General features: G+C 40.2%; 1 protein-coding gene across 2 annotated transcripts; it reads left to right on the forward strand.

The window, feature by feature from the left end:
* The first annotated feature begins 1,659 nt into the window (after positions 1-1,659).
* LOC107308931 (ADP-ribosylation factor-like protein 8B) lies at positions 1,660-26,714 on the forward strand. Of its 2 annotated transcripts, XM_015853179.2 has the most exons (7): positions 1,660-2,148; positions 5,373-5,453; positions 18,339-18,412; positions 19,157-19,250; positions 21,458-21,525; positions 23,384-23,454; positions 26,291-26,714. In XM_015853179.2, the coding sequence occupies exons 1-7, from the start codon at positions 1,675-1,677 to the stop codon at positions 26,338-26,340; spliced, it is 912 nt and encodes a 303-aa protein (XP_015708665.1). In that variant the 5' UTR covers positions 1,660-1,674; the 3' UTR covers positions 26,341-26,714. The 2 variants fall into 2 exon arrangements, with proteins under 2 accessions (XP_015708665.1, XP_015708675.1); XM_015853189.2 differs by lacking the exon at positions 23,384-23,454.
* Positions 26,715-26,924: the final 210 nt, after the last annotated feature.

The raw sequence follows: 26,924 nt of genomic DNA on the forward strand, positions 1-26,924 counted from the left end.
GTATTAGAGCAATTCCCAATGACGACATAAGTATGATTGTAGCAGATTCAATGATTGCTCTTTCTAGCCCAGCACTTTGCCCCCTAGATTGCTATAAACAGTTACTAGGGGATAGCTTTGAAACAAAGGGATTACCTCAAACAAGGGCAGCAACTTAAGTTAGTTAGAAGGAAAAATAAAATAAAGCCTCTGGTTGTTTGTTTGGGACTCAGCACTTAATAAATGTCTGCACTCCTCCAGACTTCTATTAAAAAGAAGCAATGAAAAACAACTCTCTAGCATCAACAGTGGGAGGCAAGGCCAGTTCGTCATCCTATTTTCTTCTTCAGATGTTTAAGTAAATTTACAAGGGTAAATAAGTATCTACAAGAAATATAATACAATAAAATAATAATAATTTTTAAAAAATCACAGAAATACATTATGAGTAATTTTGGCTGTATATACAACCACCATGAGAGCATGAAAAAGCATAAACATCTGTCACCTTTGTAGATAGCCCAGACCAGTTGCCCCTGACAGTAATGCCACAAGAGCTTCAAGGTTTTGTGGTTGAGCAGATGTAACCAGTGAGCTTTGTCACAGGTTGCATTTTCTAAAATGATGAAATCTGCCACTACAAAGCGCACAGAAAAATAATAACAATAATTCTGAACAGTGTGATGAAAATGCCAAGTTTGAAAATAGAAATATCCATAGTAAATTTGTAAGTGCTTAGTTTGTATATGGATGAACCCGGAATTGGGACCTCCTCAAGCATCACGCAGAATTTAAATGACAACTTCTGAGCTTGGCAGGCTTGGCAGAGGGATGCAGGCAAAGTGTTAGGTCTGTATTTCTGGGGAAAACAAATCTAAATGTGTTAGATGACACCTACCCAGCACAGGCAAAGGAGAATTCCCTGCAACGCTGCACATCCTGTTGTCAACAACTACACAGAGCAACCAACCAAACATCTCCTGCTGAGGCAAGGAAACGTGCAAAGGGAGCTGACTGAGAAGAACTCCAATGAAGATATGGTAAGCCTTGGAACTTAATGCCAGTCTTTATACAAAGGACCTCATTGCAGCCTTTCAATACCTGAAGGGAACTTACTCCCAGGAGGGGAGTAAACTTTTCGAAAGGGCTGACAATAGCAGGACACGGGGAAATGGTTTTAAGTTAAAAGAGGGAAGACTTAGGTTGGATGTTAGGGGGAAGTTCTTCACTAGGAGAGTGGTTCGGCCCTGGAACAGGCTGCCCAGGGAGGCTGTGGATGCCCCGTCCTTGGAGGTGTTCAAGACCAGGTTGGACGGGGCCCTGGGCAACCTGATCTAGTAAATGTGTATGTTTGGTGGCCCTGTTAGGCAGGGGGGTTGGAACTACATGATCCTTGAGGTCCCTTCCAACCCGGGTCATTCTGTGATTCTGTGATTCTGTGATTCTGTGACAGGGAACAGACTTCCACGGGAAGAGTGGAAGTGCCAAGGCTGTGAGAATTGTCATCGTAAAAGGCGGACCTACAACATGGAACCCTGTGAGATGAGCCCACCAGCTCTCACACTGCGCACTCGGATGGCCCCGGGCAGAATACTCTCAGCCTGCGGCACCCACTAGGTCCCATAGGACGCCCCTCCGTTGAAGCCACCGCCCGTCACCCCTGCAGCCAACCCCGCCCGCACCTCCATCCTCCCTATGGTCCATCCCGACCCCGCCGCCACCTCGCGGCACAGCCCTGCCCCCGCCGCGGGCGGGACCCGTCACACCACATCGCAGACGCCTCCCCGGCCTCCAGCCCAGCCGCGGCCACCGCCTCCTCCCCGCCGAGCCCCCCTGGGCCGGGCCAAACCCCTCCCACGTCTGCAGCAAGTGGCAGCGGCAGAAGGGCGGCGGCGCCGCCATCACGTGAGACCCCGCCGAGCGCTTCGTGCCCGCGCCGCCTCGTCCGCCGCCGACCCCGGCCCCTCCCGTCCCGCCGCCATGCCCAGCAGCGAGGCGGTGCCGCTGGGGCTGGGCGCCTGCCGCAGGTCGGGGGCGCTGGCCGGGATGCTGGCGCTCGTGGCGCGGGTGCTGGAGTGGCTGCGCTCGCTGTTCTGGAAGGAGGAGATGGAGCTCACGCTGGTGGGGCTGCAGTACTCGGGGAAGACCACGCTGCTCACCGTGCTGGCGGTACGCTGTCCGCCGCCGCCGGGCAGGGGCTGGGGCGGGGGCCGGGGTGGGAGGGCGCTGCGGGCTGCGGCAGCGCCTTGAGGGCCGCAGCGGGCGGAGGTCGGGCCGCACGGCCGGAATCGGGCGGACCCTTCGCTTCGCTTCCCCCAGCAACAAGTGCGGGCTGCGCCTCCGCGGCGGAGCTGTCTGCTGTCATGAGAGCCGGGTGGGGCCGTCAGGGGCCGTGAGCCTTCTGCAGCTTCATGCAGCTTCATGCAGCTTCATGCAGCATCGAGCATTTACGGCGGGCTCGGGTCGGGGTGGCATTTTACACAGGAGAGGTAGAAGATGCTTCGCGTGCCGCGACCGCACAACGTGAACGTTGCAAATCAGATTTCCGAATTCTTGCCCCTCGGTGAGAGCTGACCGTTCATGTCAGTGTATTCCAGATTAATTAGCGATACATTGTGCTTCCTCCAGGGCCTTAACTTTCCCTTTGCTGGTTTGTCCCCTTTCTTCAGCTGCATCACATCCCACAGTTCCCTGATGGCCAGCCCTTCCCTAGCATTCAAGTCCAGCACACCATTCCTTTCACACTGTAACGATGGGATGGCCTTGCTGCCTTGTTCAGTGTCTGCACTGACACCTGCCATGACATTTTCCATTCTGTTTCCATGCTGAAATACTTTCTGATCTTTGATTTGGCCCTTTTGTACACCCTTCTATCTGCCCCAAAGCTTTCCATCAGAAATTGCAAACAAGTGCATGTTACATAGGGTTCCTGCTGATGATGAAGCTTGTCAGTGGTGCTGTTTCCTCTGAGGTCATCAGCTCTTCACTGTATTGCAGCTTCACCTGCCACGAGGTGGGAGCATCCAGATGTTGGACAAAAGCATGAGTAGGGCCTGCAGTCAGAGACTGGGAAACAGTGATGAACACGAGCATAGGGCATTTGTTGTTTCCTTCCCGTGCATTACAGGGAATAAAAGGAGATGGTGAGTTAGTGTGAGTGAAGAAGTTGAGAGAGAGTATAAAAAGGAATGGAGTGGGGAAAGTAAGGCTGGCAGTGATGGTGTGCTTTGATGCTTTGAGGCACATCTGTCAGTAAACAGAAAATACATTAAATTCACGTTTGTGAGTTTCAGGTTGTGGCCATAATAACACATCTCTACTCATTATCCATTGGGAGCATGCTTCACACACAGCAGGCTCTGCTGAAGAAAGAGAAGACAATAGATTGTATTGTTTCTTGAACTGATTTCATAAAGGGAGCGGCGGAGAGCACAGCATTTCAGAGATCTCAGTGCTCTAACACTAGTGTGCAGTATCAGACTTCATGCTTGTAAATGCCCTCTCCTTCAGACTACACCTGTAGAATGACGTACATGGTTCTCATCTCATGCTAACCCAGATGTGATAACACTCCCAGTTTTCCGCAAGTCTGATTTTTGTCAGCATCTCTTTCAAATGTATTCTGCAAGGCACTCATGTTTTCCGATTTGAGAAATGTCATAGACTGCAGTTTTTGTAGCTTTTGGATTTTTAAAACTGGAGATTGTGTGCCCTGATAAACACCAAGCAAGGGTGGTTGAACAATTTATAACTGATTTAGGATGAGGCAGTAGATGTCAGTTGATAAGAAGACTGCAAACAGACTGATGATGGGCATGTGTTTCTGTAAGCGTGGTTAACGTACAACAAGGGGAAAATAACCATTACAAAACAGTGAGTACTTGTACTCATTGCAGACTTCAGTGGATTGTAAAAACAAATGATAGGAAATAATTATTTTTCCTGCTGTGCATTAGTATTCTGGGTTCATCTGATGCTGCCATCCAATAAACATGCTTTAGAACAGTCTCCACCCTGATAGAGACTTTTTTAGTCTTCTTTGGTATGTATGGTATTGGATGTAGTGTATGTTTTGTGATCAAGGTGGAATCCTGACTTTTTATGCTTTGCCTAAACATTAACTTGCTGAGTTGGGTATCTTCTTTTTCCAGGCTTTCCTGCTCCTAAGTAGTGATATCACAGTTTATGTGCTAGGAAGTACGTATATATCCACACAAATTTTGTCCTCCACAAATGCTATATAATTTAGCAAAATAGGCCAGAACCCACTGCAGCAGGTTGGTAGCGAATTGGCTTTGTCTTACTGCATCCTATTAAGAACTTCTGTCACTGCTGGGTGTGTCTATCTGTAGGAGACTGCTGGTGCATTTGTCCTCACTGCTGCTGCTGACAAGTCGCTGAAGCAAGGAAGAAGAAAAAGAGACTTCCAGCAACAGAAGATGGGGATGATTTGTAGTACAGAATTTCACAGTGAAGTTCTCATAGCAAAGATCAAACAAGTAATTGATGGAATTCAGTTCTTGCCTAAGGGATCAAATTCTGAACTCCCAAATCATGGAGAAGAGCACATAGCTTACAAAGGCTGTATAGGTTTTTAATTCCAGATTAAAAGTAGTCTCAGCTTAACAGACACGAATGGGAGGTACAGTGTGTAACCAGTCTGCCATAAGGGCTGTGAGCTGCTGCTGGGCTGCACCTTGCACTTCTGCTCATCTGCCTCTTGAGTGGGAGGGCCCTGCTGGAGGATGTTTGCTTCCCTCATTTGTATACCTGTATGCTGCAAAAATAAAGGGTACGAAGGATGATGAGGTGAATGAAGGGAGCGTGGGAAGATAGAAACAAAAGGATGGTAGCAATTCCAGGAAGCACCATCTTCCTTGTCTCTGGGTGACTGGAAAACCAGGACTGCTGTGTGCATTGCAGACAGCAGGGCCTGGACGTCTGTGTAGAAAGAGTTGTTAAGTAACCTGGGTCATATCTTAATCCACCACTCGTGTTGAAGTTCAGTCCCTTATATATGGTATCTCCAGTGATCATCAAGTTCAACCCCCAGACTGATGGGAAAAAGTTGGGGTATAGTCAGTTTTATTATATTTTGTCAGTTTTGCTTTCTGGTTTGCTCAAGAGTCAGATGAGGAATTATCTGAAGTCTCATGGTTTCTGGGGTGATCTTTGTCACCGAGGAGAATAAAAGATCATTTAAAGGGACTGAAATGAACAGTCATCTTTGGCGTGACAATGCATTAATTGAAGTGCTGGCCAATGCTCTCTTGTGGAAAATTAATGTGGTCTTTTACTGTGTTTTAAAATAAAAATTCTGTTGTGCAAATGAGAAATTCATCTGCTTTATATCAATTATTTTATAATATGGATAATTTTTTTTTGCATTCCAGTCAGGACAGTTCACAGAAGATATGATTCCTACAGTAGGCTTCAATATGAGAAAAATAACAAAAGGAAACGTTACCATAAAGGTAGGTGTGCATGCTTGCATTAATAGAGAATGTATAATTAAAACAGAGAGTGACAAGAATTTGTAATGGCACTGTATAGAAAGTTGTTTTTTTCAGGTGATAAAGGATCACCTCTCTGATTTTGTAGTTCAGAAATTCTTTTAAGAGCATATAGTTATACATTCCTGTGTTACATTAATATGTATTATTTCATGATATCCATGCCAGGTGGAACCTGGTGCTCATTTGAATTAGGAAGGTCATAAAACTCAGAGATACTTACGGAGCCAAGTGGACAACCTGGAGGTGCCTCTTTCTTGTACTCTCTCTTCCTTTCTCACAAATCTAAAGGTAATCTGAAGCAATTTTCCTGTTAACTTTTGAGGCTTAGTGGAGAATGTGTTTTAGCTCAAGTTGTGTTAGCTGTCAAGAAATAGTACATCTAATCTAAGTCAGTTGTCTCTGAACTATCTCTTAGTGCCCCTTTACCCTCTTGACATGGAGAGATACACATGCTGCCAGTTTGGTTGTAATTCATAGCGTAGGCATCAAAATACAGATAAATCACTAGCATTAAGGCTCTCTCTGTTGTTTGATAAGAAACGGAGTCAGATTGATTAGCCTAGCTCAGATTCATAACTTCTGTCTAAAATTAGGTGAAGAGAATATAGGCTTTTGCTTTTACCTTGACTTTTCCCTTCTTGTCCTTCATTTTCTCTACTTTCTTGCTCAGTTCTAAAGGTGTTCTTTTTCCTTTGGGTTGTCATGACTCTTGCACCTAGGAATATTTTCTGAAAGCACCTGTAATGTGAAATAAGCAATTGTAAGCTATTTACCTGCTAACTTTAAACAGTGAGCAAGTAAAGGCTGATAAAAGGGATAACTGACCTCTGTTGTTTGGGAGATGTTAAAGCTGAAGTATAAAATTCATCCAAAACCTGAAATGACCATAGGGATGTAGATATTATGACTGCCTGTCTGTTTCAGGTGTTACTTTCTTGGTATGCTTTTTCAAAACCTCATATGATTATAGGGAGTTTCAGATTAACTTCTAAATTGATTACCATGAAACCATGACACCTGTGTAAGATAATCACTAGCTGCACTACAATCACCTGTTTATTGTAGTGCCTAGTAAAACCTTTTGAAATGTATCGAAAAGGATCTAATGTTAGATCCAGTTATTTACTTACAGTACTCCAACCCCCTTTCCAGTATGTTCTCTTAAGATTCACATCAGGTTTGGGTGAAATAATAACTTTTAATACTATTCGTGATTTAATCTGATACTAATTTCACAGGAAGTTTTGGCAGAATATCAAAGATAAATTATGTTGAATATCTTAAAACTAGGTCCAAAGTTAAGGCTGTTAAGGCTTAAAAGTGATATGGAGTAAAATGTAAAATAAAATAAAATGTAAAATGGAGGAGAATCATTACTGCTGTGATGACCTAAGTTCTGTGTCTTCATTTACAGTCAGTATGGTGTGTGAATGCAGCCTGCTATGGGGGACAACTGAGCATACGCTTATTGCAGAGTAGGTAGAGCAGGAAGACAAAGTAGAATCATAGAAGTATTTTTAAGTGTGACATTTCCTGAAGGGTAGATGATTGATAGAAGCCTAAACCTTTTTTCTGCTTTTCCTTCAGTAGAGATGGTGGTTGTGTGCTTAAAAAAATGAATCTGTTGTGTGATGAGCACTGCAGATGTCTCTGTTGGGTGGCCAGACCCTTTTAAAGTATGTTGTCACAGGACACAAAAGTATGTGATAGCAGGAAGCGGTGTCCAATTTAATAAAGTAAATACAAAGTATTATAACTTTATCGTGTTTTTATTAACATATATTGTAGCACAAAAAGCAGGAATTACATGAGTAATTTTTCTGAAATGTTGATAGAAAACCTTCAAAAGAATTTTTGTTTCAAAGAATTTATGTAAGTAAGAAATCAGGAACGAGTTGAGAGCTCTAGAAATTCAAGTGTGCAGTGGCTTTCAGTTTTATGGTTTATTCCTAAAGGTAAAATTTCTCCTTATTTTTCATGTACTTCAGTATTAGTCACGTGCGTAGCAAACCCTTATATTTATGTGTCTGTGTGTATATCCAGGGTTGCCCTGTCCCACATGCAGAATCTGGCACTTGTTCTTGTTAAACTTCATGGTGTTGGTGATTGTCCAGCTCTCTCTGTTTGTTAAGATGACTCTTCAAGGCCTCTCTACCCTCAAGAGAGCTAACAGCTTTTCCTAATTTACTGTTGTCTGCAAACTTATTTAGTATGTATGCATTTGAGTCCTACATCCAGGTTATTTACGAAAATATTAAAAGAGAACTGCCCCTAAAGTTGAGCCTGCTGAAATCTTATTAGTGACTGGCTGCCAGCTTGATGTAGCCTTATTTACTGTTACCCTTTGGGTGTGATCCATCATCCAGTTCTTCACCCATTGAATTATGTTTCTGTCTAGCTGTGTGCTGAATTTTATTTATTTTATTTTTTTTTTCCCCTGGAAGGATGCTGTGAAAATCAGTATCAACTTTAGCTGAAACTTAGAAAGATTACATCAGCTGGTTTCACTGGGTCCACTAGGCCGATAACCTCATAAAAAGAGATTAAGTTTATTTAACAGGACTTTCCCTTTGTGTTGGCTGTGAGCAGTGGCTGTGCTGTCTTTCAGGCATTTTTCAGTAACTCCCAGAACTATTTTCCCTCTAGATCTTATCATAACCATCTTCTCTTAGTCAGACATGCTCCCTTCTTTCACTACCTTGTTTCTTTATGACTCATCCCACTGTGCTTGTACATGAAGGTCAGTCCTCCTCATTCCTCAAAGTAACTGCTCCTGTGAATTCAAGAGAAAGCAGCAAATGTCCAGGAGTGGATGTCAGTGAATGACGGGGGAAAAAAGAAATTCTAGTCTTGAGTGCCTATGTTAATTAAGTGTCTCCCAATAGCCATCTACTATTGCTGATCAGAGATTTGAACTCTAATGTAGAAAGAACATGCTTAAATGTAATAGGAGATCTGTGCATTCCTGTTTATCTTCTCTCCAATTTAAATGCCTTTTAAATCAGAATAAGAGTGTCTAAATAGCTTTCATTTGGGCTGCAAATTCTATCCAAACTGTATTTCTTGTAGAGGGAGGTGAAGTCAGTCCCTTTTCAAGTCAAAAAATAACCTTTTTTTTACACCTGCTCTTCTGCCTGCTTCTAAACCTGAGAAAGATGTTCCTTACAGTGGGGACAAACCAGACTTACTTCTGGGAAAACTAAGGGGCAGTCAGGTGAGAGTGGTAGAGGTTAAAAGTCACATTTTACAGTTAGCTTAAGTAGATCATAGCGTGAGGCTTTACATTCTACTTTAAACATATTCATACACCCGAGTACTTCTTTCTGTCAGCACTAGTCATCACATAGCAAAGCAGTAGTGATATCAGTGTAATTGAGGTAGTTGGAAGCAACCTCTTTAAAACAAAAGTGAAGCAACCTTACTAGTTAGCCCCTGGTCAAACTACCTAAGTGCTATGTTCCCAGCTATGCGGTTGCCACTGTCAGAAAGCAGGGTACAAGTGTGCATTTTGGGGGCAGTCTGGTTAGACTGACTTAGTTGCAGGGCTCCATAATTCGAGTCAGAATATAGGGAGGAATAAAGCAGTTTTTCAGCTGCTGAGAAAAGTTACGTTTTCCTTCCACTCTGATAGCTATAAACTCTTAAGTATGGTTAACACAGACTATGGCTAGAGGGCTGCCAGAGTTATGTGTTCAATATGCGCACGTAGACTGATTGTGAATTTGTGTGATTGTGATGGTATTTTTTAAAAATAAATTTTGAATGCTATATTGTTAGAATTTATGAACTTTGAATGATTTAAAACTTTTCCTTGTGATTAATTAATAATTCATATTAGCTATAAAAGAGAATGTATGAAGAAGTCAATGCCCATCAATATCAAAAGCATGATTGATGTGCTAATTCTATAGATTTTCTCTTTCACCACCCTTTCTGTTGAGTTTTTCCTGATATCCAACCTAAACTTAGCCTGGCACAACTTGAAGCCATTTCCTCTTGTCCTGTCGCCTGTCAGCAGTGAGAAGAGACCCACTCTTGCTAAATCACATTTCAAGTATTTGAAGAGTTCAGTATGGTCTCCTCTCAGCCTCCTCTTCCTCAGAATAAACAGCCCCAGTTCCTTCAGTCTCTCCTTATAGAGCATATTCTCCAAGCACTTCACAAGCCTTGTTGCCGTTCTTTAGACCCGCTCCAGCACTTCAGTGTCTTTTCCTTACTGAGGTGCCCAAAACTGGACACAGTACTTGAGGTGAGGCCTCACCAATGTGGAGTACAGGGGCAGGATGACTTCCCTAGTCCTGCTCACCACACCATTCCTGATACAAGCCAGGATGCCATTGGCCTTCTTGGCCGCCTGGGCACACTGCTGGCTCATATTCAGCTGACTATCCATCAGCACACCAAGGTCCCTTTCCATCAGGCAGCTTTCCAGCCACTCCCCCCCCAGGCCTGTAGGGTTGCCTGGGTTTGTTGTGACCAAAATGCAGGACTCAAAACTTGGCCCTATTGAAACTCATACAGTTAACCTTGGCCCATCAATGCAGTCTATCCGGGTCCGTCTGTAGTGCCCTTCTCCACTCAGGCAGGTCAACACTCTTTTCCAACTTGGTGTCATCTGCAAATTTACTGAGGGTGCGCTCTAATCTTCTTGTCAAGATCGTTAATAAAGATGTTAAAAAGAAGTGGCCCCAGTACCGAGCCCTGGGGAACACCACTTGTGACCAGTCACCAACTGGATTTAACTCCATTGACCACAACTCTTTGGGACCGGCCATCCAGCCAACACAGTGGAAGCAGTATCTTCCAGTTGTGCGTTAACTTTGCTTCCAAATTTATCCAGGAAAGGATTCACTCTGTTTTAATTACTCCTACACATCCATTTTATGCTATTCTCATTACATCTGCCTTGTGACACCACTGGTCAAAGAAGTGCACATATGTCACAGTCAGTAAATAGTTCCAACATATAACCATAGTAATCCATAAGAGATTATCGGCAGGATAAACAATCGATGAGTATGAATTGCCTTTCAGTTCTGTTAGTTTCTGTTTTTTTTTTACTACAAGCAATAAGGCTATGATTTGATGTTTATGCATAGAAAATATGAGGACAGTTGGAGTGCTATACTTGTGGTACTACAGAATTGTCAGACATAACAAAATGAGAAAGATGTTAAGAAAAAAAAATATGAAAATAATCAGTCTCCTGAAGTATTTTTTGAGCCAGGATAGTTGAGGTAGGTGAAAAAAGAGACTGATAATTTATAATGGAGTTGAGATAAGCATCATGGAAGCATGAGATGTTTGTGAGTTTCTGTGCAGCTGTGCCCGATTCCAAAAGTTATACAGTATGAAAGATTTTACAATACAGTTGGTAGGAATAAAAGGATAATACTAACATTATTAAAAAATAACTGGATTTGAAAACAGTATTTAGTTTGGAAACCGTTATGCACAGGAAAATAATTTATCCCAACAAGTTCTAATTGTCTCTCTGAGACAATAGTGTGTAGTAAAAAGAGGAGGATATGGCTGTTCTGTATAAAAGCTTACTTCCTTAAAAGCCTGTCAAGAAGTACTTACAAGTCACTATTCCTCTATTTAGATAAATTGTTAAAATCTTAATAATTGCTGGATAACATTTCTAAAATTATTTTACTGTGAGAAGAATGACATCATTTGTTGATAAGTTGATGGCTGGATAATACTAAGGGGGATGCGTCAGCAACAAAGCGGATGATTTTTCTCAGGCACCAAAAGACTGTGATATACAGCCATCAGCTACTCTCAGAATTCTTGGATAAAGCATTATTTTACTAAACTGGAGAAGTTCTTGAAATGTGGCAGGAGCACTGTTCATGGTAAGCAGATGTTTGTAACCTGTAGGCAGGTTCTTGCATCCAGCCTTTTTTGATGGTCTCAGTATGCTGCATAGGAGAAATTAAATGTAGTACAAGAGTGGGGCTGAGAAACTATCTGGGTCAGAAAGTAATCAAGGGGAAAAAAAGAGGCATTGCAGAAGGGTGGGACTGATTGCTTTAGGAAGAGAAAGTTACACCACCAAAACGTGGGTGGTAATAATCTTTCATCTAGTTTTTTGCCATATTTTAATTTAGGCCACTAAGAAGGAAGTGCTGTGCTAATGCAGCATCATTGTCTGGTTTCTTGACTGCAGTTTTGTATCTAAATCCTATACTATTCCAGAAGACAAAAAAAAAAACAACAAACCCAAACAGTCTACTTTCTTCCTGCTTTGACAGTCTCTTCCAGAAGCCAGCAGATTTAGTCTCATATTTAGTCTGTCATCTTAGAGTGTAAAAGTGTGGTGACTGGCATACTTGTGTATATGAGTATTTATCTGAACCACATTGGGAGAAAAATAGTGATTTATGTTGGCCAAAAGAATAGAGAGGTGCCAATCTTATGTGGTCTGTAATGTGGCTCATGTGGTTGAGAGTGATAAAAACCATAAAGCTCTCGGCTCTAACTATCTACTGCCAAATTTCAGTGTGGCCAGATATTTCATAAAACCTCTGACCTTTTATTTCCAAAACAAAATGGGAGGAAAAGAGGAAATGTTTGAGCAGACACCATTTAGAATCCAAGCCGGAAGCTTAATGGATTTTAAGGCTTGAAACACAAGAAATGCATACAGAAAAAATCAACTTCAATTTCTCTGATGTTTCTCTGTGCTTTAAATTTACTGTCTTAAAATTGCACCAGATAGTTTCTGCATTCCACTGGGTAGCGCAGCCTGGTGAGAGCTCGAGATGAGGAGGTCGGATTGCAGTCACCCCAGCTGCTACCGCTAGAGGCCAGCCTCTTTCCATGGCAGCTGCAGCTTGGGCAAATGCCCGAGGGCCAAACCAGGCATCTTTCTGCTTGCTGTTTGCTCTGATGTGATGGAGAAGGATCCCAGATCTTTGTGTTCGTTTCTTGCTTCCTTCATTGCTGCATTCCTTCCTCCTCTATATAGTTGTTTTCAAGATTCTGCAGAGATACATAACCCTCCTGCTTTTTAATGTTTCATCCTACAGTTAAAAAACAGCTGCTGCTACGCCATCTCACATGTCATGCTGTAATAGAACCCTGTGACTGTACTGCTATTACAGCTCCAGCAGATTCTCTGCAAGTACTGGAGTGTTCCAAATGGTTTAGGTCCATTTGAAAAGGCTGTACCATTTCTGGGCTGATGTCAATCAGGATCACACCACATCAGAAAGTCCAGTCCCTAGTGAGTGACTACGGGGTGTGTAACGTCTTCATTAATGTCTCATGGGACAGATTGCAGCCTATGCAAGTTTGCCAGTGCTGCCAAACTCAGCAGAGTGGTAGATACACCATGTGGTTGTTCCATCATGTAGAAGGACCTCAGCAGGCTGGAGAAATGGAGTGACAGGAACCTGAAGCACTTCAACAAAGGGAAGTCTCAAGTCTGCGCCTGGAGAGGAACAACCCCACGCACCAGGACATGCTGGGGACCAGCCAACTGGAAAGTAGCTTTGTGGAAAAGGACACGGGGGTCCTGTATTTGTCAAATTAAACAGCAGTCAGAAGCATGTATTTGCCAAGAGAAGGACAGTGGTTCATGAAAGACATGAGGAGAAATATTACCAGAAGGTTGAGGAAGGGTTGAAACATTTGTCTCTCTTCTGCATTGGTGAAGCCATGCCTGGACTACAGTGTCCAGTTCTCAGTCAGTTGGTACAAGTGGGATGTGAAGCTGCCGGAGTGAAGGGCGGGGAAAATATTAAGTCACTGTCCCATCAGAGAATTCTTTGAGACTGTGTATGTGTTCAGTTGTGTACTGAAAAGAATGTGAGTTAGGACCATGTATTTGGTAGAAAGGTCTTTGCTGTTTGGGCCAACACACTGGACCAGAGGCTAGTGTCCTCAAATATCTCACTGGCCATTCAAAGTAACTGTTAGGACTCCTAAAAATGGGAACAGTTGATCTCAAGGAACTGTCTCAATTGTCTAAACCGGCTTTGTGCTCTGGGGTGAATCAGGTGTTAACCCAAATATCTCTAAATAACTGTTTCTTAAAACTTGGTGTTCTATGAAGAGGGTTCTACACTATACCTTGTTTATTGTCATGCACTTTCAGTGTTAAAGCTTTTTCCCAGTTTCTAGAATGATTTGCCATCATTATAGATTGAGCTTCTTTGTTATTGTGTCTGATAAGCCGTAAAGAACTGCTCATTTTTCTGTTCTTGAGGAACGTTATAGTAATCTATTTTGTGTTGGTGCATTTGGTTCCTTCTGTCTGAATGTGGGTGTTGAACTTGTGTGTGTTGAATCTCAGCTGCTGTATTTCAGACCATCTCTCAAGTTGGTCCAGGTAATTTAGAATTCTGATCTTCTTTTATCCATTCCCAGCTTGAAGTTTTCTATAACGTATATAAATACGTGTTCTCTTCCAACGTACTGTTGGGACGCCTGGGACCATAAAAGCTGTCTCTGATTAGTTCTCTCCTCAGAATCTTTGTCTAATGGATGCATACTGAGTCTGTCATAATTGCTCATATTCCAGAGGTAAGAGAGCAAGGGGGACAGACAATGGGAATTCAGTGGAGTTCAAGCTTGCACAGGAGAATGTCCTGTAGTTGTCCGATCTACCAGTATTACAGTAAGTTTTCCCAACATATGCTCTGTTGTGCATCCCACTTGTTTTTGCTGCTGAACATGTACTCATTTTGTTATCATGGTTGTGTGTTCCTCAAGAACAAGTAGAATTAATACTGCAGTAGTTATAATTCGGCTGTTAGGAGCTCGCATTGCCCTTGCCTCTGGTCTCCTTGCTGTCGGTCTTCCAAATGCAGGTTCTGCTCATAGTTTATGACCTGTGTATGCTGACCTTCACCAGAATCTCCTGTATCTTGTTGTCTGGACTCCAGCTTGTGATCATGTGAGGACTGTTCATGACCATCCTGAATCAAGGCTTTCTGCCTGGGAGAGAACACAGGGTGGAGAGTCCAGGATGGATTGGCTTCTTGTGTTCAGGAATGTGTTACATCTTCATTAAGGGGGCTGCAGTCTTATCTCTAAACCTGAGCTCCCTGGTACCTTCCTGCCTTAGAAAACAGTGTGGCTGTAAGCAGCACTGAATTCAGAAAATGGTTGCTGAGAACAGACTTTGCTCCCGTGTCCTATTTAAACTCCATCAGACACTGTGCCTTGTGTCTCTTCAGCCATTTTGTGCTGCAGGCCTGTCTGTTTCTAGTTCTCTGCTGACAGTGCAGTGCCATGATTAAATTAAATAATTATGAATGGTGTGAACTGCATACAGTACTTTTTTTTTTTTCTGCCTGGCATGACTAAAATAAATTACCTAATTGCAAAAATGTTTAAAATTTGGGTGTTATCACCAGGGAGGGGTGACAGCGCAGTTCTTTGAAGGACTAAGGCTGATTTCAGAGAACAGGGTGTTCTGGGAAGTATTGCCTGCAGAAACTGTAGCCATGTGCCTTTTTGTTTTTCATCTGTGAGGCAAGTGTAAATATGTTTGCAAAACACAAAGTAATAGACAGATACTGGCTACAATTATGGGAACTATGAGTGATTTCTCACTTCCCTAATGAGCTACATGATTAGTATACTACAAGTAAGTCTCTAGTTTGTATCCACAAGGCAATTTATTAAAAAGTGTATTTCATTTAGCTCTTTTTATTCTTCCCATTTGTTAGACAAGAAAGGAGAATGTTACTGAGTGAACATTCCACTCTAAAATAGGTGACTGTTCAGGATTTTTCTCCCCTAACTTTGGCCAGATGAAAAGGAGGAAGCCAACTGGAGCCATTTGCCTAAACTCAATAGGAGGCAGTGGGTCCTTTGCAAGGATGGTTCAACTGATAGGTAAGACAGATGACATCTTTTTCTCCTTTAGCTGCCCTCAGGGAGCTTCAGATGCTAGTAACTTGGATGAGATGCCTGCACTTTAGATGGCTGAAATTGCAGGAAGTAAATTCCCTGCTTTCCAGTCACTCTTTGTCATTTCACCGTGAGTTGGCTAAGAATGCTGTCACTGTGCTTGCTGTGTATGTGTGAGCTCTTTAAGTCACATGTCAGTATACCTGGATTTGTCTATACACAATATGCTGCTGAATGTTGCTCATGCTACCTTATTCTGCCCAAATATTTTTCTGTGTTTAAAATGTTCTCATCTCTTTGTTTAGGTTAGGTTTTATGGCTGGTAGTTTCTGACTACATGCAATCAGAAATATATATCTCTACATTCAGGTACTTATAGTGTCAGATTCAGCTTGCAAATTAGGATGGTTTGAGGCCATCAACTTTATATCTTCATGAGCATTAAGCTCTTTTAATATTGAAAGAAGCTGTAGTCACTACTGGCAAGCCTAGAGTGAAATACTGTCATCCTAAAGAAAACATTGCTTCTGGTCAGCTGAATAGCTGAACAGCTGTCAGCCTACAGTGAGGCCTTAGGTACTGTGCCCATGAGTTTACATGAAGGCAGAAATGTGTCATTGTGCTCATCTCTGTCTGCAAGATAAATCCCACCCAGCATGTCAGGAAAAAAAATACTACTTATCCTTTCCTGCAACTTTCTCAATAACTGTCAAATCTTCCTACAATTTAAACTAATTAACAGAAGCACAGCTGGAGTGTTAATGAGCCTCCTCATAACAGAAAAGCTTTCGAAAACCTTTGAACATAATCCATAACTACATTTTTTTCTCAACTGTCACGATACACCTCCGTGCAAAAGGAAAATATTTGTTCCTTAGACATGGCTGATATCTGCAGTCTTAGTGAGGAGCCTTAAAGCTGTACAAACAAGAGATACCCAGAGAGTTTCCTGTTTTAAAATAGGCTGACTGAACAGATAATTGTAAGCATTGTGGGAAATGGCAATTCTGAAGTACAGGGATTAATCTTGTTTGCAAATTAAAACATTTTTTTATGAGAGTATAGGCTTACAAGCATGGTAGGAACTACTGTTTTACAGGTATAGATGGGAACAAAAAAAGTGGTGATTTATAAAATGTTACAGGAATAAGAATTAGGGAATACAGAAATACATAGAAATGAGATTTAGCCTAAAGAACAACTTAAGATGTTAATCTTAGTCCTAGCAATGTTTTAATTTCATAAATAAGAAGGTAATTTTTTACTTCATAAGTTAATTTTCATTCTCTAATTAAGGCAGTTATAACTTGATGCAGTGATAGAAACTTGGTTTGCACGTGCCATTAGGAAAAACTTTGTGTCCTTCATGTTGTACTTTTAATGAATAGCTGTAAGCCTTGTGAGGGAAACTAACTGGAAATGACTTATCTTTCTATTGTTTCAAGGTGACTCTTTCTCCTAATGAGAGTAACATTTGTTCTGCAGTGCATTTTAATACATTATACATACAGTATATCATCAAACAAGGACAGAACCAGTATTTCATTATCTTGTATTTGTTTTGTGATTAGTTCAGCCTACTTCATCTTCTGGATTTTTCTGGCTACAAGGAATAATGACAATCAGTCTCCAGAAATCTAATCCTATTACTGGCCTTCCCTATTCTTTTGCTCCTTGTTTTCTCCTCTGATCTACCAAGAAAGTAATTTGGTTTCTTTCTCCAGACACACAGATGTCACCAGATGGCTACAGTTAGTTTCAAGGTCCTGAAGAGTTATTGGAGTAATTAGTGTTGATGAGAGGTTTGTCATCTAACTATAATGTTGAACAGGGTACTCATCTCTTTCAAGCTTTAGGAATAAAAGGTTTATTTTATTAAGACTCTGAAAGAGCACCTCAAATGTCAGTGACGATCATAATTGATACCCAATGCATGTTTAGAAGTTCACCCAACTCTCTTTAATGTGTAAAATTCTTAATCTTATAAGAGGGATCAAAGGCAGCGTACATTTATGTGATATACTAATGTTATGCCAAGAGGAGTGGTAAGATAATCAGTCACGGAATGTGATCTATGGACTGTGGCATGAAAAAATATAGTCCACATTAATTGAAAAAGTCCTTAATCCAAGGGCGTATTGTCTGTTTTATATTGTCATGGCAGCTTTAATGTGTTTTGATTTAGAAAGCATAAATACAAAAGCAACTCCTAAGGAAATTTGGAAGACATAAACTTTTGCTTCTATGCAAATTCAGTTTGGGCTGTAATGGATATGCCTCCTAGTTTTGATGTATGGAACATATAACTTTGATAGCTAAATCATGTGAAATAAGGGGTAATTCTCTTGGTCCTTGAACAAATTCACTCCTTTTATTTTTCAGTGTTCATCAATATTTTAATAGGCATGTTGCATGTAATACAACTTAGATGTTGCAGTCTTTAGATGTAGCTGCAACAGCTGCATCAACGTGTAGTCCTTGCATCCGCAATTAGATCCTTTCCCTGCTGTTTTGATCTTGGATCTCTGAAGCTGTTTATTTTCATCCACCAAAAATACTATTTTTTTTTTACAAGTGAAGTAGATGTAATTCCTGTATAGAAGAATAGCATGCTAGCCCTTTCATGATAAGGAATTCACTGATTAGTATCCTTCTTTATCCGACTGAGGGCTTGATGTATTCTTACTTCAGGTCTCCCTAGCCCCATAGAAAATGCAACTCCATAAATGTTTTCATTCAAATAGTGGATGACATGGTAGACATTGGGAACCATTTAGGTCACAGGACTAACTTAATCATTGTCTGGAAGGTGCTAAGAACATCATTTTCTCGAGGACAGTCTAGGAACTACATTCAGGCAGTGTAAATGCAATGTGGATGTTGCATGGAAGAGTTCTTTTGTTACGCTCTTTTCTGTTAGTGCTGTATAGCTCAAACAAAGTTTTGGGCTTGGTGTGTTTTTATCTTTTCCAGGTATGGGACATTGGAGGGCAGCCAAGGTTTCGAAGCATGTGGGAGCGTTACTGCAGGGGAGTCAATGCAGTTGTGTAAGTTTTTGTTTTTTTAATCTTAAGATACCTTGCACTTCTGTCCATCTCCATCACTTCCCCATTTATTAATTGTGCTGCTTTTCTCTTATGGTGAGATGTTTATCTGAACTTAGTGATAACTTGAAAACAAGAAGGAAGCATAAACTATGTAAAATACATCAGCATAAAGCAGAATTTAAGAAGAAAATACTTGGATTGTTATAGTGAGTTACTTGACTTTACACATCAGAGTGACTTATCTTGACTTCACTGGCATCTGGATAAAAAATATATGTTATGCAGCTGTCATATTAATTCCTATGCTTGCAATATTGTTTATTTCCAGAACTCGATATAGATACAGATAGAAGTATATTTAATTGAGTCCATTCTCTGCATCTATTTATCCATTACTCTTTACTACTTTGCTGATGTTAGTTTTTTGAACTGAAAAAAATACTGTTGCTAAATGAGATGCTTCTAGAAAAGTCTATAATAGGATACTTAGGTTTGTCAGACTGTTCAGTGAGAGGACTCAACACAGTACAAGTGATGTGTTTTATACATCCTGTGTTCCAGATATATCAGAAATTGTATGTTCCAGTTTTGTGTCTTCCGGTATTAGTAAATGCAGTGTTTATACAAATCAGGAGTGGTTTAATGCTGTTATCAATATGAACACATTTGTCACATTACAGAAGTTTTAATGCAGCTTTCTGTAAGTGAAGGACAATAGAATAAGTATCTGTTTTCCAACTGCAGTTACATGGTGGATGCAGCAGACTTGGAAAAAGTAGAAGCTTCAAAGAATGAGCTGCACAGTTTGATAGATAAACCACAGCTGCATGGAATTCCAGTACGTATTTTGATTTTTATTGTTTTTACCTGGCTGTAGATGGTATAGTCTTAAATCCTTGTGTGTGTGTTCTCCTAGCTTTAGTCTGATGCAGCCTTGTTACAACTCTGTAATATTCTCTTGCAGGACTTAGCATCTTATGTGTGTTTGTACATTTCTAGTCTAAAGGTCAGAAGAGATTTGGAACAAATTCATTTTCACATTTGGCATTACCAGATAATAATTATTTCCTGACAGTCGCCTTGTCGACTGGATTTAAACTGACCTAAATATGTTTGTTTCCAGAGATTGTGGAGGAACTTGACTTTTTCTATCTTGACTTCTTTTTCCTGACTGTTCAGATTTTCGAAATAAAAATGTTTGAAAAAATGCAAAATTATAATGTTTCTGAAAGGTGAGTTGTCGAATAATAATCCTGCTGAAATTCTGAAGAGAAATTATGGAGTTAGAGATTAATATCATTCAAAAATGTGGGAGAACCCCATGACAGGGGTTGGAACTATGCAGTCTAGAAAGTCCCTTCCAACCCAAGATATTCCATGATTCTTTGATTCAGTGATTCATTGAAATTTAGTCTGTCATTTGAGACCTGATGTAGAATCATAGAATCACCCAGGTTGGAAAAGACCTTGAAGATCATCAAGTCCAACTGCAGCCTAACCAGAGTACCCGAACTCTAACAACCTTCTGCTAAATCATATCTTTGAGCACCACATCCAAATGGCTCTTAAGCACATCCTGATGTGATCAAAGCTAGACTGATCTTAATGCTGACATCACCAAATGAGTTACTATGTTTGCTTGTAAGAAAGAAACTGATAATACTTACAAATGAGGGAGAACTTAATTGACAGCTTGATGGCTCTTGCCTCGACCTTCTTTGTAAGCCAGTATGTGGATGCTCAGCCCAGTGCAAATGCTTGAAGTCATCTGAAGAAGAGTGGACAGAGAGTCAACACAGAGTCTACTTGAAGTCACCAAGAGAATAAAATTACACAAATGCCTTTATCTGAGAGGAGAGTTTTTCAAGTAATTCTTAATCTTAATTACGAAGTTTGCTGTGATTCTGTTTTTATGTGTTACTTACATATTGAACAAATCCTACGGAAATCTGCGGTCATTGTGGGTGATGTCTTTTTGTTGTATTGTCTGTACATACTGATTTAATTTTCATTGTCCCTTCCTTGACAGAATATGTCTCTATCAAAACTACCTAATTAAATTCCTTTGCTTTTATGTGTTATGATACCACATTTCATTTGCCCAGCTTAACCAGTACAGTGCAGTAATGTACTTTTAACTTATTTTTATTTCATAGTTAGTAACTAATATTGAACTTTCTCCAGTTTATTTTAACTAGGCTTTGGCATTATCAATTTTAAGATAACTTTATTAATCTGAGAGTGTAAATAATGGGTTTCTTTGTGTTCCAGTTGCATGGGAATAAATGAGACAATCATAACATTGTCTGGGAACAGAAACACATCTGTAAAACAATAATGCAATCATAATTTAAAAACTTTGTTGCTTGTTTTATCTTAGAATGTACTCAAACCATTCATCTGACTTTCACTTGTACTTGAGGCTTTAAGTGTATTGTGTAGGAAATTTAAGTCTGAGCATCTGCTTAGTAAATTTTCTACATTTCTCAGACTTTTGTAATGGTCGTTGTTTTCATTTTTTTAATAATGGGTGTTCAAAGGGGAGGGAAAGGGATCAGTCATTTAACTGGGGTAAGGGTGAGCTGTGGTTTGGTTGTCTGACTAGTATACATACATTAAGAACCAGGGAAGCAGAACGGTAGAGAGTATTAAGTGGTTTTGAAGATCCAGCATTTACTGCTGGGGTCATACTTCTGATGTGGTCCTGTAGATTCAGTGTCTACTGGTGGCTTCAGTGCAGTGATGTGTGCTGTTTTCCAAGTTTCCAAGTTTCCATGTTTCATGCCAAATCCATGTAGGGAACTTCTGATACTGGTGCATCCAGAGAATATTAGGCACATTCAGTTTTCAGAGGATATGTACCTGGCTGGGAAGGATGTTTCCAGGTTGTTCACACAGACTTTGGTCAATTTGAGTATGCTAGATATTGTATTGGATGTATATATACTTAGCTACAGTATCCTAAATATTGGCAATAGGTGGCAAAATACAGAGATAAGCTGTTATTGCCCATGGATTAACAGAAGTATAAATTATTTCTTTCAGGTGTTAGTCCTTGGAAATAAAAGAGACCTCCCAGGTGCACTGGATGAAAAGCAGTTAATTGAGAAATTGTAAGTAGCTGGACAATGTAAAAAGATAAAACACTATGAAATAAGATATATAAGAGAAAGTCTCTGGTAGTCTGTGGCTTACAGTGAGCTGTAAGAAATATTCCATTTTGCATTCTCAGATGCTCCACCTCTAGAGCTGCTTCCAGTGGAAATAGCAATCTAGGCTGATAACTGACTGCAGGAGATCTGAACCTCTCGTAGTTATTATTTCAGTTGTATAAAGTTATTTCAGACAATCTTGTTTTCCAATTGCTGAAGGTAGAACTGCTAGAGATAGTAATAGGATCACTTCCCAAAGTACTTTGTAGTGGCAGTTTAGTGCTCAAATGGCATTACAACAGAATCTTTTCAAACTATTGCCTATAAATGTGAGCAATTTGGATATTTTTGACATGTAAACTAAGCATATATTCATGTATAACAGAAACCAACAAAAATTGTTGCATTGAAAGGGTAATTTTAAATGAAGTAAACAATTTTGTAAAAATGGATGGTATAGCAGCAATTTTGCAGAATATATTTTTATATCTCTGTTCACCTAATTTTAATCAGTAGGAAGTAAAGCAAAGCTTTCTGTTTAGAAGGATGGTTCAAAGGCTAAGTAATGGAGAATTAGGAAACAGAATCACATAATGTTTGGAAGGAACCACTGGAGTTTATCTAGTTGAGGTCCTCTGCTCAAGCTGGGCCACTAAGAGCCCAATACCATGTAACACTTTGAATACCTCCAAGAAGGAAGAGAACAGAACCTTTCTGGGCAACCTTTTCCAGTGCTCAGTTACCCTTAGAATAAAACTTCCTGAAGTTCAGTTGGAATCTCTTGTGTTTCTGTTTGTGCCTGTTGCTTCTTGACCTGTCACTCTACCCCATTGAAAGGAACCTGGCTTCATATTGTTTACAGCTTCCCTTCAGTTATTTGAACACATTGATAAGATTCCCAGCCCTCCCTAAGCCTTACGTTCCTCAGGCTGAACAGCCTTGACTTCCTCAGCTTTTCCTCATAGGAAAAATGCTCCAGTTAATAATTTTCTAGCCTGTTTTTTGGAGCCTCTCCAGTGGCTCCATGTCTTTCTCCTACTTGGGACACCAGAACCAAACACAGAGCTCCAGATTTGGCCTCATCAGTGCTTAGTAGTCAGAAATGGTCACCACCCTTGACCCACTGGCAACACTGCTCCTAACGTAGCCCATGTTTGTGTAAGGGTACATTGCTGATTTCTGTTCAGCTTGAACTTCCTGGTGCTTTTCTGCAAAACTTCAGACTCTTCCCAGTGCTTCTACTTGCCATCTGCTCCATGAACATCATCTGTTTCCTACACGTTCCTTTCACTTGTGTGAGGATAAACAAATGAAAAAAAGAATAGAAAAGTGTTCAGAAACGCTAGGGAGGTGTAGGGAAATTCCCATAATGAAACTGAAGTAAATTAAGAAGCAACATCTGCCTAACTGTAGAGGCATTCTTTCAGTAGAAATTGGGTCTATTATCTTTGTGTGTGATATAATAAGCTTCATGAAGAATGATGCTGAATACTATTGCTTAATTGCAAGTGTTAATAGAGCTAAAAGTTTTGAACAAGTTGAACACTAAACCAAGTGCTGTTATTCAGCGTGGAATGTTATTGTCAGCTCATTGAATTCTGCTTTTTTATTATGTGCTATTACATTGACTTAATGAGAAACTTAAATGTTTGAAATGACTTTATAACCTTAATGTCTTTATAATTAAGAAATTAATAATTTAATGTGCGTTAGCATATTTTAAAAATCTAATATATGAGAGTAGAATTTAACCCGCTGAATAAAATGTAGGAAATTTCTGTTGCCCGTTTGTGATGTTAAAACATTTTTTTTTCTGTAGAAACCTTTCAGCTATTCAAGACAGAGAAATCTGTTGCTATTCTATTTCCTGTAAAGAGAAGGATAACATCGGTAAGCTTCTTTTTCTTACAGCCTCATCACTGTATGCTTTGGATCAGATGTTTAGAAACATTAATGAGATTTGAATGTGTAGCTCCTACATGTGCTTGAAAATCTCAAATTACTTTGAAAGACTTTGTTGGAAATATCGCCTTCAATGGTGTATCTCTTAATATATAATTATATGTAATTTAAAAATTGCTTGTAGGGTGATTCAGTTCCTAAGAAGTTAAGAAATAAATTTGTCAAGGGTCTTGGAAAAGCAGCTTAAAAATGAAATGAACTGAACCCCTCACAAAGACTGTTAATATTGAAAGAAATAGTAAGTGGACATGAAGGCTTCACAGTTATTAGGGGGTACTTAGTAAATTTTAATAAGTGTTTCTATATATGATCTTACTTTTAAAGCAGACCTTATATATATGCACATGACTATAGGATGTTCCTCAAATAGAGTGACTACTGCTTTTGTCCTACTGAAGATATGCTGAATTTATCCTAAAACCTGCTGGGGACCTATAAATGCCACATGAAGTCTCATATTTAGCCTTTGCTTTTTGCCCTTCTCGGTCTTCCTCTTTCTTCTTTTCTCCACTTTCCTGTTCCTGTCCTCTGTCATGTTCTCTCCTTCCCTCTCTATCCTGTGGAGACAGTTAAGCTCACTTGGCCACTGCAGTGAGTGGGAGGGAAGGTGGGCCAGGCCAGCACTTGCAGCCCTTGGCTGGCATGGCCTGTGCCACCCATCTTCCCTGTGCAGTGCTGAGACAGGTGGTGCTCACTAGGACTTGTACAACCCATTAGATATTTCTAGCTGCACTAGGCAGTGTCGAGCAGACCAATCATAGGTTCCTTTGGATGTGGTGTGTAGGCTTTGGGTGCACTAGTTTGAAGGGGACCAGGACTGGTTTTGCTGCAGCTTGAGTTGTGACCTTTATTTCTGAGTAAGGGGAATGCACAGAATGTATTGTTAAACTTGGGAAGAATAGACTTAGGGACATCTGTGAAAGGCAGACTGAGTTGGAGGCAGGCCTAAATTAGCAACAAAATGAAGGAAGTAAAATACAGGGTAGGCAATAGATTAAATCTGAGAGTGGAGGACACCAGAAACTGGATGGCTCCAGAAATTGTCTCTCAGTTAAGTAAGCACAGGTTTGTTCAAAACTCAGACTACATTTCCCAGTTCACTTACGTACCATCTTCACCTTCAAGTTTTATAAATGCAGTGTCTGATCCTCATCGAATCATCAAGGCTCCAGTGGAGGATCTCAGAGTGATACTGTAACTGGAAACTGTGTTAGGCAGCATCATTTCTGGAAGCATTCTGGAGAAAATAGGTTTTAATCTTAGTTCAGTTGTGTGAATGGCTTGTGAGGAAAAAAGCATGCAAAAAAAAATTATGCTAAAATTTGCAAATGGGAAGCTAATGAAAAGAATGATCACTAATGCAGAACAGTATAGATCACTTACTTGTGGGAGTCCTGAGAGCGGAGATAGGAAAACAAAAACCAAGCAAAGAAAAAGAAGTCCTGGCTGAGAATCAGTCAAGTATCTTCCAGTGTAACATTATGCCTGGGAAAGCTGATCTGGTTTCTGAATATTTGCACAGGGAAATTAGGAAAAGGGGGGACTGGATGATGTGTATCACATGCATTTGGAATTGCATGAGCATTACTGGAACACAGTGTTCATTCTGTGCCTTTTTTTGAGGAAAACCTGGGAAAGCAAAAAGAGATTGAGCTATAACCTGGGGAGATCAGAGGACTAGCAGGTATCATTTATGATGTAAAACTGTAATAAAAATGTATCTAGCTTATTAAAGTGATGAAAATACTATGCTGTTAAGGAGAAGAGTGGGAGCTGTCCTCTTGCTCCACATTTATGATTGATGTCAGTGCAGTGGAACGAGAAAGTCATTTTTCAATGCAAACTGTAACCTAACTAACGAGCCTTATCAAGGGGTGTCTGTGAGGTGTCAGTTTCTGTGTCCTGAGAGACTGGGGAAGATTAGTACATAGTTATTAGCTTTGGGTGCTCTGGGATCCTTTTGTCTGCGCTCTCAGTGCCTAAGCTGATCTGCCAGGATACTTCTGGAGTGTCATCTAGAATTTAGCACAAATAGGGCGAAAAATTTAAATGTGAGGGCTACGGTTCCTGCCTCCTGACATCCTTCCTACCACCCCAACAGATGTTACTGCCTTGAGGCAAAAACAACTGATCTGCTCATGAGTCAGTTTGTAAACTGCTACAGTCTTCAGCCCAGTGCATAAGTTAGTATCAGGAGAGGGACCAATTTCAGCTGTCAAATTTTACTCCAGTGTTCCATGTCTTTCAGAGACCTTGGGCTCCTAGAATCTACTTAAATAGCTTCTTAATGCCTTGTCAGATGCCTGCCCTTCTCTTTTCTTCTGGTCATGTATCCCTGCCTTTGTTCTCATATTGCATTTCATTCCAGTCTGGATTTTACAGTACAGTCTATGGTCATTTTAGATCTTTGCTTTTCCAGCAGTTCTTTATCTGTAACGTAGAAAATTTGATGCAAGTCATTGTATTTTAGGAATATAAAAATGCACATAATTTAGAAACAAAATACAACAGAAGAACCCTGCAGTCTTGAGTGCTCAGTTTCTAATTAGGTATGAATGAAAGCCTGTGGTTACTCAGTTTTGTTTATTATTATTATTATTATTATTATTATTATTATTATTATTATTATTATTATTATTATTATTATTATTATTATTATTATTATTATTATTATAATTATTATAACCTGCTTGTGCTGCGTTGTCCCTCTAAGCTCTGCAGACAGACTGTTGAGTTTTTCATTTTGTTTTATCTATCCTGGCAGACATAACGCTGCAATGGCTTATTCAGCACTCCAAATCAAGACACTGTTGAAGAGAACTTGCTGAAGATAACTCCTCTTTCCCAATCACTTTGACTCCTATCAGCTATATACAACTGAAATGATAAAAGAATGCAGCTGCGTACTAGCAGGACTCACTTTGATCATATTTGTTAATGGAAATAAAACTAAACTATAGCTTGTCTTTCCATTTTTGGTTCTGTTGTGTGTTTTTTTTTTTTTTCTTAATCCACATATTTGTTTGCCTAGATGAAATTCCTGAACGCCTTAATACAAGATGGAAAGAAATCAGTGCTTCTGGGGGCTGAGATGTTTGAGTTTATGCATGTGACTTGTCAAATAGTGGTTTTTGTTTGGTTGTTTTTTTTCTAACTTTAAACTGAATAAACTGCACAGTGGAAACAGATAACGACTGGTTTGTGATTTTCTGAAGTTGTCGTTTAATTATTCATGCAGAATGTTTCTCCTATTAACACCTGTGGTTAAATTTAAATAATCAGAATCATATTTAAAAGCTTCTTAGTTGACAAAATGCTGTTAATCACAGAATTGTAGGGGTTGGAAGGGACCTGTAGAGATCTTCAAGTCCAACCCCCCTGCCAAAGCAGGTTCCCTA

Source organism: Coturnix japonica, chromosome 1 (assembly GCF_001577835.2).
Source record: "Coturnix japonica isolate 7356 chromosome 1, Coturnix japonica 2.1, whole genome shotgun sequence".
Taxonomy (NCBI): Eukaryota; Metazoa; Chordata; class Aves; order Galliformes; family Phasianidae; genus Coturnix; species Coturnix japonica.